General features: G+C 42.4%; 1 protein-coding gene and 1 non-coding gene across 4 annotated transcripts in view; one reads left to right on the plus strand and one right to left on the minus strand.

Moving 5' to 3' along the window:
* Positions 1-1,016, plus strand: part of LOC123723729 (uncharacterized) — a 2,773-nt gene extending 1,757 nt beyond the window's left edge. Inside the window, exon 2 of the transcript XR_014391887.1 lies at positions 1-1,016. This exon is cut by the window's left edge and continues 85 nt beyond it. This is a non-coding gene — a transcript (uncharacterized LOC123723729).
* A 744-nt stretch (positions 1,017-1,760) lies between these two features.
* Positions 1,761-12,646, minus strand: LOC106600388 (nectin-4). 3 transcript variants are annotated; one of them, XM_045714776.2, is made up of 11 exons: positions 12,374-12,646; positions 11,530-11,724; positions 11,198-11,365; positions 10,709-10,987; positions 10,502-10,619; positions 4,031-4,182; positions 3,609-3,774; positions 3,439-3,514; positions 3,250-3,312; positions 2,923-3,135; positions 1,761-2,840 (listed from the first exon to the last, which is right to left on the minus strand). In XM_045714776.2, the coding sequence occupies exons 1-11, from the start codon at positions 12,435-12,437 to the stop codon at positions 2,490-2,492; spliced, it is 1,845 nt and encodes a 614-aa protein (XP_045570732.2). In that variant the 5' UTR covers positions 12,438-12,646; the 3' UTR covers positions 1,761-2,489. The 3 variants fall into 3 exon arrangements, with proteins under 3 accessions (XP_045570732.2, XP_014047170.3, XP_014047169.3); XM_014191695.3 differs by having other exon boundaries at positions 1,761-2,789; positions 11,530-11,727; XM_014191694.3 differs by having other exon boundaries at positions 11,530-11,727.
* Between the last annotated feature and the right edge of the window lie 10 nt (positions 12,647-12,656).

Below are 12,656 nucleotides of genomic sequence, written 5' to 3' on the forward strand. Positions count from 1 at the left end.
CCAACTGGATCAAAATAGACCACAGCCACCTAAAGAATCAGTAGAGGGGCTTAATGAACAGTACAGGTCTGGCCACCGAGAGGAGAAGGGTAGTGGACTAGAATTAGTGGTGAAGACCGAGCAAGAGGAGGAGTATGACGTTATTTCACTACATACATCGGGAAGTGAACATGGCACAGAGAGATCAGATCATCAGGAAACTGAGTTTGCCATGGATGACCGAGAGAGTCAGCTGTGGGCGTCTGTATCAGAGATCAACTGTGACCCTGAGGGGCAAGATTGCTCATATGGTACAGAACAATATACACAGGATCTCAATACAGACATACAGCTTATTCAAAGTGCAGTGCAGGGTCTGGATAGCGATCCATCATCAGAGATGGGGTACATAAACAGACTAATGAAAGAAGAGATGCGAGCACAGTCTGTTTGGAATGACCGAAGAAGGACCTCTACAGATTTGGTTCAGGCACAACCAGGTCAGCACAGAGAGCAAACTATGCACCCAGAGAGAAGGGAGGATGGAACTACTACCAGAGTGCCGTCAGACAAACAAACGCGAACCAATGAGGGTGCAGCATATTCCAACATTTGGCTAAACAATGTGTTCTCGTTTGCTCCAAATGGTTTCAACTCCCCAAAAGTAGCCCCACAGGGAACCCCAGCAGGAGAGAAGCGGTTTGTTTGTACCTACTGCGGAAAGAGCTTTGACTGGGTCAGCCACTTGGAGATGCATCAACGGATTCATACAGGAGAGAAACCGTACAACTGTGTGACGTGTGGGAGGTGTTTTGCTCAGCAGAGTAATCTCCGCACACACCAGCGAGTACACAGGGGTCTCAGAGCGAAGCAAACAGTCTACTGATGGTTATCACCATGACGAGACAATTAAGAACATTCTAGAGAAACCAGCTGGGGCCCACCCCACACATTATGAAACAACAACCTCATTAACCACGTTTCCATCCAGGTTTTATGCGATAAAGTCATACCACATTAAAACAAAATCACGGCTGTGATGTTTCAGTGCAATTTCATAAATTCTGACAGATCCTTTGTTCTACCTTTTTGTGTCTGTAAAATGTATTATGTGAGAAATGACAGTGGAAACACCTTTATGCGCAAATATTAATATACTAACCATATCAAAGTCAACTTGGAGTCACACTTATATTGTGTGTGGTCCTCCCATACGACTTGGGAAACCATGCAGTTTATTAGGCTGCAGATTAAGTTATAAACTTCACAGCCCAATAGGCAAAAACTGGTTGGATCATTGTTTCCATGTTATTTCAACAACAAAAATGTAATCTGATGACGTTGAATCAACATGGAAAACTGATTGGATTTGCCAAAAGTCATAACTGTAAGGAAATTGTCATTTTCATCCAACTTTTAACCTAAATCTAATGACATGGTGACGTTTCACAGTAGTTGACATCAACCAAATGTAAATATAAACTAGACGTTGAAATTGTCTATGCCCAGTGGGAAGGTGGTGAAAGTGCACGGTGATCTTGATGCTCCTTTCCAATAAATATCGAGGGTCTTATTCTGGTGACATGATGATCAACGCTTGACTGCCGTGTTTGACAAATAAAAATATCCATAATCTCATCATGTAGACTACCCTACCCGCACTGTATCTGTGAGCTGTTGGCTAGAGCGCACATGCCAAGACCAGAGTAGGCATATTTGCTATATAACGCAACTGTTTTTGTGACCAAACTATCGGTAGTTGAAAATGTGATGGAAACACATTGAACTTTAGATTTTTATTCGGTACATGAAAACAAGTCAGTTTGGTGTAAACACTGGTTTGAAATACAAATATTTTACACGGATTCTAGAATATTCACATGAAAATCTGTCGCCAATTGGATGGAAACCTAGCTATTGACCAACATTTTCTAATGACTGAGAACAGAGTTTATGAGAAGACAGTGAAGACACTTGCAGAAAGCAGCAGAACGTTACTTTTGTCTTTCTATTTTGTAAAGTGAGAGCAGTGAAAACCTACCACAAGTGTTACACTAGTGGTGCTAACATACTGTAGGGAGGGATCACAGCCTCCTGCTTGTAACCTTTTAAAAAGAACAATGTTATCAAGAGCCGGATCTCCATCGTATTTTTAAAACTATGCCGGAGACTAACACATCTGGAGAGAAAAACGACAGTGGACATGCTTTTACCAGTGCAAACATTTTTATGAATAAACATGAGAATTCTCTCAAACTTTGAGCCATTTAGATTTTTTAAAATAGAAAGAAACATGAAAATAACATTAACGCACAAGGGTAGGGTATATTTAGTATATCAGAACTATAAGGTTAGCTAAAATGACAGCACAAGCACAACTGATAAGTGCTTAGACAAGACTAGGTTTACAGTTGACAAAGTGATGCTGCAATATAACAGGCCTCCATGACCATTGGGTTAGGGTTGAGTAGAGGGCAGTTCCCTTTTCAACCAACTCCTTTCACCCCTGTCTAGATGTTCTGTCCTCTGGGGTGTAGGAGGATGGCGTTGGAGTGTGGTTTGGGCCGCAGGAACCCGTTGCTGTAGTGGAAGTGGTTGGAGAGTGCCTCTGTGATCTGGTATGAACTGGTGTCACAGTCAGCCTCGTCAACCTCCAGCACGTCCTGTCTGTCGCTCCAGTCTTCCCCTTCAGTCATGCCTTCCCTCTGGCCACCCAGGTCGCTGAGCATTGGGGGGATGTCTGTGGGCCCCACATTGCCATCCTGATCCTGGGGCTTCATGGGGACAAGGGAGGAATGAAGGCCAGAGTCCTGAGAAATAGAGAGCCACATATTGTGTGGCATTGAGAGAAACAGATAGGCCTTTCAGTTATTACAGAGTAAACTTAGTGTACATTTTCAAACTTTCACGTATCCTCTTCCTCTCTCGGACACAAATACACACCAGGGACATATTGCTGCTCTTTAGGTACGACTCCACCCTTCGTCTGCGCTCTTCCCTTTCTCCCTCCATCTCAGCCTCCCTCATACTCTCTCTGCACTCGCGCCAGCTAGATTGGTACAGGACGGGGCGGCCTAGGTAGTCCAAATCATCCTCTCGAACCGTCCCCCACCTCCCACCGAGGGTTGATTGACTGCCTTTGTAGATAGGATGGTTCTAACGAGAGGGATCACAATAATCCACAGATTAAACATCAATGAATAAATCAGTATGATACTGTACATAATGTTGTAAATGTATAATATTGTTGAAGCTTTTATGAACTCTCACCTCAAGGGACATTAGGCTTTTTTTCATTCTACTGTCTAGTCTGAGTAGTATACAGTCTTCGTTCTGTGGGTGGGGTGACAAGTAGAGAAAGACAATAATTAATGCTGGCAGACACTCATTCACAAGTAGACGATAACTAATACCTTAAAATAAGAGCAAACAAGCGTTTGAATTTAAAGTACTCTGCACCTGTCCTCTGGGGTCTGTGCTGACAGAGTTGAGTCTCCTGGAGGAGGCCTGTCTGGAGAGAGTGTTGATTTCTAACCTGTGAAAGAGAGCATTTCAGAAACTGGGGGAGATTTGAGTATTTAAGGATAGGGAAGGGGGGGGGGTTCAAAGTATTATGGAAATCAACTCACATGCTTTTGCTAAGCTCCATCTCTAATTTGCTGTTTTTGCTTCTGTGGTATCGGTTGACTAAAATGATGACGATGATCATGACGATGACCAACACCCCAGCAACCACACCTATAATGATCATCACTAGAGTGTCAAAGATCACTTCCTGCACACGCCGAGATGTCTCTGAGTGAGGGAGTGGGAAGGAAAGAGGGAATGCACACAAAATTGTAAACACAAACAACCAAAGGTAGCGATTGTAGTGCCATGTATATAGGATGCAGGTTTTTTGCAACTTTAGTGAGATCTGTATTTCAGATTATTATCACAAGGGGGCAGCAATGTTACAAATATTACTAATCAGGTGTAGTGAGACCAGTGTCATGTTTTTCTGTTCAGATCTCCCCAAAATACAGGAATAACTTTGCCTATTTCCCCTTACCTGTAACTGTGATGTTACATTCTACTTTCCTTGTCCCAACGCCGTTGTTCACCACACATTCATAAACTCCAGTGTCATTCTGTCTCAGGGCTCGGCCAAACAGAAGCCTTGCTCCATCCACAGTCAGGCCATCTGGCAGAGCCTTACCATCTCTGCAGATGGAGACAAATATACACACATACAGGGGATTAAAGAATAGCCGAAAACAGGAATGCCCACATTAATACTAATCCTCCCAACAATGTACTCATGTAACCTACTCAACGTAGCATAGTGGTTAGATCATTGGGCTAGTAACCGAAAGGTTGCTAGATCAAATCCCTGAGCTGACAAGGTAAAATCTGTCGTTCTGCCCCTGAACAAGGCAGTTAACCCACTGTTCCTAGGCCGTCATTGTAAATAAGAATTTGTTCTTAACTGACGTGCCTAGTTAAATAAAAAAATAACAAAAAACATACTCATGACTCATAGAATAGCAGACTCACTGCATGAAACAATGGCTATGCCTATGAAGGCAGACACAGTGGGTACCCTTAAGAAGAAAAAAATTGCAGTTCAACTGCAGCTATTCTGCAATTACTGTCTACAAAACACAATATTCAACTGCAGTTTCAAAACTCCAATTTTTTGTAAGGGCAGGGTTGCTCAATTCAACAGTTTTAATACAAATCATGAAAAAACAACATTAAAAGCCTTTTGTTCAACTAGTCACTACCATAATTTAAAGCTCTGACAATAATGTCAGCTAAGCCACAGTAGTAGCCTGTAATTAAATCAAATCAATAGGTCAGCGTGCGTTGGTTAGGTGTTTTAGCAAGTGTTGTAGTACTCGAGACCACATATTGAGTGTCTCGGTCCACACACCACATATTGAGTGTCTCGGTCCACACACCACATATTGAGTGTCTCGGTCCACACACCACATATTGAGTGTCTCGGTCCACACACCACAGATTGAGTGTCTCGGTCCACACACCACAGATTGAGTGTCTCGGTCCACACACCACAGATTGAGTGTCTCGGTCCACACACCACAGATTGAGTGTCTCGGTCCACACACCACATATTGAGTGTCTCGGTCCACACACCACAGATTGAGTGTCTCGGTCCACACACCACATATTGAGTGTCTCGGTCCACACACCACATATTGAGTGTCTCGGTCCACACACCACATATTGAGTGTCTCGGTCCACACACCACAAATTGAGTGTCTCTGTGTCGGATACATTTGTACTCGGTCTTGACTAGGTCTCGGACAGTGAGGACTCGTAATTTCTTCCGGAGACCAACGGAGTAAAAAACTCAGAATTATCAGCTTCAATTCAGTCAGCGCATAAAACCGCTTCGCCAGGCCAAATATATACACTCCTTTCTTGAAACATTTATATCTTAACAGTCTTTATATCTATTATAGACATGTTTGCGCAGTGGTGAACCTATAGGTCTTCAGTGTGTGACAGGTTAGTACAGTGGTGAACCTATAGGTCTTCAGTGTGACAGGTTAGTACAGTGGTGAACCTATAGGTCTTCAGTGTGACAGGTTAGTACAGTGGTGAACCTATAGGTCTTCAGTGTGACAGGTTAGTACAGTGGTGAACCTATAGGCCTTCAGTATGTGACAGGTTAGTACAGTGGTGAACCTATAGGTCTTCAGTGTGTGACAGGTTAGTACAGTGGTGAACCTATAGGTCTTCAGTGTGACAGGTTAGTACAGTGGTGAACCTATAGGTCTTCAGTGTGACAGGTTAGTACAGTGGTGAACCTATAGGCCTTCAGTATGTGACAGGTTAGTACAGTGGTGAACCTATAGGTCTTCAGTATGTGACAGGTTAGTACAGTGGTGAACCTATAGGTCTTCAGTGTGTGACAGGTCAATACAGTGGTGAACCTATAGGTCTTCAGTGTGACAGGTTAGTACAGTGGTGAACCTATAGGTCTTCAGTGTGACAGGTTAGTACAGTGGTGAACCTATAGGCCTTCAGTATGTGACAGGTTAGTACAGTGGTGAACCTATAGGTCTTCAGTGTGACAGGTTAGTACAGTGGTGAACCTATAGGTCTTCAGTATGTGACAGGTTAGTACAGTGGTGAACCTATAGGTCTTCAGCGTGTGACAGGTTTGTGATTCTGAAAGGACAGCAACCGTAATACCAATATCATCTGCAGGAATATCATCTGCAGGCAGCAAGAGAGTACAGCGCTCAGCTGGTTTTGGCATGGAGCAGCTCACAGAAGAATGACATCGGTAGCGTAGGAAAGACGTTTCAACTTCTGATATTGACCAGTAAATGCCAACTAAGGCAAGAATGGGTATGCAAACCAGGAATTGAAAAAGTTTAGTCCAAAGTGTTGGTTAGTAGGCTATTTGTGATGCGCAATTGTCATCGTAAACTGTTTGCATGAGGGGTGTATACATGGATGGGCCTAGCTAGACACAGGCCCACCCACTGGGGAGCCCGGCCCACCCATTCAGACTGATGTGGTTTAAGCATTGTTGTAGACTTAGACCATCACATTTTTGTCCTTTTTCTATAAAAAAAGTGTAATTTTGAGAGTGTAAATCTGAAAAATCTATAGGAAAACTCATTAAGAAACCCTGTGTGAAACATCCTATGTTGTCTTTACTTCGATGGGAACTTTTTTTTACAGAATTAGACTATACCACCTTCTTCAGTCACCACTACAACACTGCATAGGACCGATAGAAAGACAACAGTCACACACAGCATGATGTTTAGGATAAGCAGTCCATAAACTCAGACATAATAAGCCAGTAGGTCCCAATCAGAATACAAAATCACAACCATTAAGCATTTCCCAATCGAAATGTACAACTACTACTTCCCATTGCAAAGAAATCCACCTTTAGCACACAAAGTAACCGGTGACAGTGGAAGTTTACAGTGGAACTGACAGCGTTTTAACTACTTTGCAGATATGAAACAAACAGACAATCATAATATCAGTAAAACATATAACATTCCCAGTTTCTGCTACAAAACCAACTTCATAAGAGATTTTAAAAATAGGTTTTATTTGACTCAACGTTCCATGATGTACACTAAGGCATTGTTGGCAGAAGATGGATGCAGTTCAATGCATGATTAATATAATGCACCAATACATTTCTTTGTTATCTAAAAAAATATTGCTATCAGGTTGTAAATCACGGCTGGCTTGGTACATTGTTTGCTGCCACCATTCGGGATGCACCATTTCAGTTTCAATGACTCAATATTCTGGACAAAAACTGAGAAATGTAACTAAGGATGGGAATGTCAAGACTATCAAACTAGCAAGAGCAATGATCACAAGTCAGTCATAACGTGGCTAATAGGCTAGTGTATCTATTTATGTATCAAGCTAAAAACACTGAGCCTAATGTTAGCTATATAGCTAGCTAGCTGCTAGGAGGATGTCATGCCCTGGAGGAGTGGGTAAGTGACTTTTCCCCCTCATTGTTTTTCAGTGGCAATACACAGCTAGAGATGCAGGTGTCATTTGGTTAGCTAGCAAGAACTTGAATGACTATTATACAGTTAGTTTATCTCTTTCGTTCACAAATTTACTCTGGATATCTACTCCGATGTCAGAGCACTCGTCTGAGTGTGCCAGGGCACAGAACAACTGATGAATTTACGAACGTGCAGCACCTGCTGAATTTGACCGGTGTCAGTAAATGTAGGCACAACAAGTAATAGTTAGTCAAGAATGCTCTAGATAACATGTAAACAGCCTAACCAGCTCTTCTATGGCGAGTAAAATGGTCAGTTGTTCTCTCATTTGTGTCTGGAAGTAGCAAGCTAGCCAACCTTACCCAGTTAGCTTGGGTGCTTGGTTGGGACAAGCATGCATTGGCAGGCAAGCTGCAGAAGGACGAGGAGACTACAATTCCCCATCGTTTATCAGTGCAATTTTGACGGTCAACTAGCTGAAAAAGTTTGACAGGGTTTTTAATGTTCATTCATTAGTTTTAGCTCATCTTGCTCTTGTTAGCATTAGTTGTTGATCTTGTTGATGTGCATAACAGAGAGAGAGCCTACCATTTCATGGTTGTTTGATCAATAGGACTATAAAGTTCCCAAATGTAAGAGGACTCCCGTGGTGTTTACATTTTTGCAGAAATCCTTTCAGGTGGCTTTTGGTGAATGCATCCTAATTATCAAAAGTCTCGCTGTTGCGACTGCCTGCAAACACACAGTCGAGTTCAAAGTGAATTATGGCAGACCCGTGTGACAAATGGCTTGTTTACATAAAGGCCTACTGTAACTCTGATTGGCTATAGAGCACTGGTCTGTGTAGACTCCAGTCCTGGACAAGACAGGTGTTTTTATTCGGTTTTATTTACTGCAGTGTCTATTAGTTGTCCAAACATACAGCCGCTTTCACTCTCTATATTGCTATAGAATTTTCACAAATGCCTTAGCATACATAATTCCCAAACATTCTAAGAATGTATGAAAACGTGAAAATGACCATATCTAAGTGTCAGAAAATGTTTTAAAAGTGTGATATTCTTCCTGGGAGTGTAAATTACATATTTTAATACAATTTCATGATGCTGAAATGCTGTCAGTTCAACTTTAAATGTAACAATGTTTCACACACAAGCTATTTTCAAAGAGATGATTAACAACAGAAAGTGTGCTGCAATAAACCCAGTTCCACTCATCAGATGATGATAATTTGAAACTTAACTTCTTGTTTAAAGTTATTCTTGAAAAGGGAGAAGCTAACAAATTAGCAACAACATCCTCTTTGATAACACCTGCTGCAGCCCTACAAACTAGTTAAAAAAGGCAGAAGTTTTTGTAAAAACGGTCCCTCCCATTAAGTCAAAATATGATTGGTTGGTTCCACTATCACTCCACAAAATGTTGCCCTAATACAGTTGAATGGCAGATTCCTTTATCTACTGTATATTCTGATGGCCTAGTCAATGGCTGATTTAGCTAGCTAGATTTATCTCCCAAGAGACCAGCAAAGAAAAATCCTGATTGGATCTTTTTTTCTCTTCAGTGTTAACCCTTTCCAACACAAACTGAAGAGATTAAATCAGAACATTATTGAAAATAATAATATAATTATATTATTATAATTTTTTCTTATAAATCCTTAGCCCTTCTCTGAAGGCGTAGAAGGCCAATTGTTCCCCACTGTGTTTGGGTTAGTAATAATTTGTAGTTTGGCTATATTTTCCCTCGGCATGCATTTTTTCACTTTTCTGAATGTCTAAAGAATCTATATGTTGTTCTGAAATATGAAAGCAGAAATACTAGATATTTTAACTCTTATTATGGTGGTGATTTGACAAATTATGATCTTGAATTGGACTCGCATTTTCCTGGTCTCGGTCTTGACTCGGTCTCGGCCGACCCCTTGTCCCCCTCCCAGTGTCGGTCTTGACTCGGACACGATTTGCTCCGGTCTTGGTCTTGACTCGGTCTCGCTTTAGGTGGTCTCGAACACAACACTGGTTTTAGCTAAATGCATTTTTGTTGTATCATGTTGAACACAAAGGGAAACCAACCATTTTCATTCACTTGTAAAATCAGTTTAATTGCTGCTCCTATTGATCTGAATAGGTAATGCCGCTTGGCTTGGGATTTGAGCCTACTATGAAGTAGGATGCCCCGGAATAAGCTCAGATGTCCCAGGGACTATAATAGAGAGCAAGTATCTGACCCCACCAGGAACAAGGTCCACTGAGAGGGCTCATGTTGCCCTAGTTTCACTGTGCCCAGTGAAACTAGGGGAGCTTCTCACATTTCTGTTCTCACTCAGCCCAACCTTCTAACCAATCCTTCATAATGGAATCAACGGCAGAGATTACATCTGACATTGGATATATGTTTGAGAATAATACTACTGATAGGGAAACCCTATCACCAAGTGGTCAGGATCCAGTTTCTTTTCATTCAAATGCATAATTTTTTTAGCAACATACCAAATGTGATACTTTATATACATTTAGAGCAATTTTGGAAAAGTGTATCTCCTTCAATTATATCTAACTACTGCAGAAACAGATTCATGGATTTTTATCATACTGCAATAGTGAGTATTTAATTGTGTGTTCTGTCATTATTGTAATGCTCGCAGGATAATCTTTAATTATGTGCAGACCCTGTGTTTTACTGCGTATTAGAGTGATATTTGATAAAGTGCTTAAGATGCGACTCCAACTCTTCCCCCTCCCTCCCTGGCTCCCTCACTCATGTGAAAATGTCTCTCTCCCAATCGGTTTTCTTATTCTGTAACTGGACACGGTGTCTTTTATTTATTCTGGAATGGAACAAAGAGAGAAAGGCACCCTCCTAATTGACATACTCTTCTTTGTATGTGTGTGTGTGTGTATATTTTTCACGCCAGTATTTGTATAGTATATTTTATCATGCAGATTGTGTTACATTAGGCAAATAATACATAGACAGAAACAAAGACAGTCAGTCAGACAGACAGGTAATACCTGGTCCAGGTGAAGTTGTTTGGTTTGGGGTTTCCTCCAGACTCACAACGGAGTTCAGCTCCCTTCAGTCCCATGTACCAGTTGCCATCAAAGCCGGTGACAGATGCATCTGGGGGAACTATCAACACAAACAATGTCACTTTAATCCATCCTAGCGTGGCCATCTAGTTACCACCTTCCCATGGTGACAGCTGAGGGTAAACTCACATTGCACCACCAGGCGGTTGCTGATCCTGCGGGGTTGTTCCAGAGCAGGGTGCCAGACCAGGCAGTCCAACTGCATGCCATTCATGCTCCTCAGGGGGTGCAGGGAGAAGTGGGTGGACACGGCCCCGCCCTCGGAGCTGCGGTTCTGGGCCTGGCCAGGAAGGTCCGTGTCCCAGGTCAGGCGGGGTGGAGGGCGGGCCACGGAGCGGCAGGTGGCAACCACGTGGAAGGACTGGCCCTCCTCCAGAACCACCGGGTCCAGAGAGGAGATGGGGAAGGCTGGGGGGAAGCGAGGGAGAGGGGCACGGTCAAGCTGAGGTATATTAGATTGCATTTTATACAGTTAAATAGAGTTTTTAAGTAAGGCTTTGTTCAGTCAGAACAGAGCGTTCTTTCAGTGGAAATTACTATGATGATGATAACAATGAAAATAGTAACTTGGTTTACATCTTGGATGAAAGGGAGGATGGTTAAAGAAATGTGTCTTACTCCACACAGTGAGTGACAGCTTCCTTTCAAAGTTCCCATAGGGGAATGTGCTGATGTGACAGATGTATTTCCCCTCATCAGACTCCTCCGTGGTCAGGATGAGCAGAGCAGAGTTCACCATGGAGCGACTGCTCTCAAACCTCACTCTCCCAGAGTACCGCCCAAACTCTGATAGAAAAACAAGACCCGAGACAAACAGCAGAGAGAGACAGAGACAGATTTGTTTCTGGTAAACGTCACAGTCATTGTAGACAAACGCAAGAAAACAACATTAGGATAGTGATTGAGTGATTACGTGATGTGCGAGTTGGTAAGGTCATGGTGTTACCAACCTGTGTGTCCCTCTGTGCGGTGGGCGGTGATGATATTCTCCTTGGTGCCATCAGGTAGCTCCTTGATCCAGCTGACCTGCACTACCTGCTCGTCCTCCTGAATCTGGAACTGACAGGGCAGCCGCGTCTCATCCTCCGTCAAGGACCTCAGGGCAAAGGATGGAGGAGGCTCCACAAACCCACCCCTCACAAACACTGCTTTATGAGAGAGAGAGAGAGAGAGAGAGTAGTTTGTGTGCGTTAGAGAGAGAAACGGGGTGAGATAAGGGGTGTGAGAAAGAGTAATGCATAATCATCATAATAAACAAGAGCAAACATTTCCCTTTGAAATGTCTGGGGGGGATAGACAGTCTGTAGTTAATGATTCCTTCACTGATTAATGATTCCACCTATTTTACAGACAGGGGAGAGTGGGACACAGACAGATACACACATGGACTCAGAGGTAGAGTATGTGCCACAAAGCTGTTTAACTTGCTTTTCCTGCTCATGTTTGGCAGTCATGCTTAGGCCATTAATACACAAACACACTGAAAAAAAGTGCACTTACTCACCACAAACGAAGCCTACTTTTAACACAGGTATGGGCCTAGACATGTTACAAAAACATACTAATTTACTAGTCAATCAAAACAAAAGATACAGGGAAATAGCCTGTGTTTTTTTCATTTCCCAAAGAAGAATGTTACTCTACCACATTTCTATGGTGGTGAGTGTTGTTCAGCACTTGTCACCACCACTCCCTTTCCTAATAGTGTCATGGTATGCAACAAAAATACACACTCAGACATAAAAGCTATATACATATATTTGTTGTTGTTGAAAACCCATTCCCAAATCTTACCAAATCCCCATAACACCAACCAGGATGCCTCCCACTGGCTCTGGTCCCAGACAGGTAACTTCATCCCTCGATTCACCAGTCCTCACAATATCAACGTTGAACTACAAGCTTCAAAATGTTATGAAATAATTCCTTTTCGTAATCCTATTAGAAATATGAGAGTAAACTGGTGCCACTTAAAAGTGAAATTGAAGTGTATTGAAGCAAAAAGATTCAGCTCCTAGTGCTGTTTATGGCGGAGGGAGGTAGACAGACTGTGCGTCAAGTATGCAGTGCGTCAGGT

The sequence above is a fragment of the Salmo salar genome, chromosome 03 (genome assembly GCF_965601325.2).
Source record: "Salmo salar chromosome 03, fSalSal1, whole genome shotgun sequence".
Lineage (NCBI taxonomy): Eukaryota > Metazoa > Chordata > Actinopteri > Salmoniformes > Salmonidae > Salmo > Salmo salar.

What these genes read in the sequence shown, in the direction of transcription:
- LOC106600388 (XM_014191694.3), bottom strand. Translation starts at nt 12,437, where the DNA reads ATGAAGTTACCTGTCTGGGACCAGAGCCAGTGGGAGGCATCCTGGTTG. An exon ending in GCTGTCACTCACTGTGTGGA is followed by an intron (nt 10,988 to 11,197) that starts GTAAGACACATT and finishes GCTTCCCCCCAG; the next exon opens with CCTTCCCCATCTCCTCTCTG. An exon ending in ATGGAGCTTAGCAAAAGCAT is followed by an intron (nt 3,515 to 3,608) that starts GTGAGTTGATTT and finishes TCTCTTTCACAG; the next exon opens with GTTAGAAATCAACACTCTCT.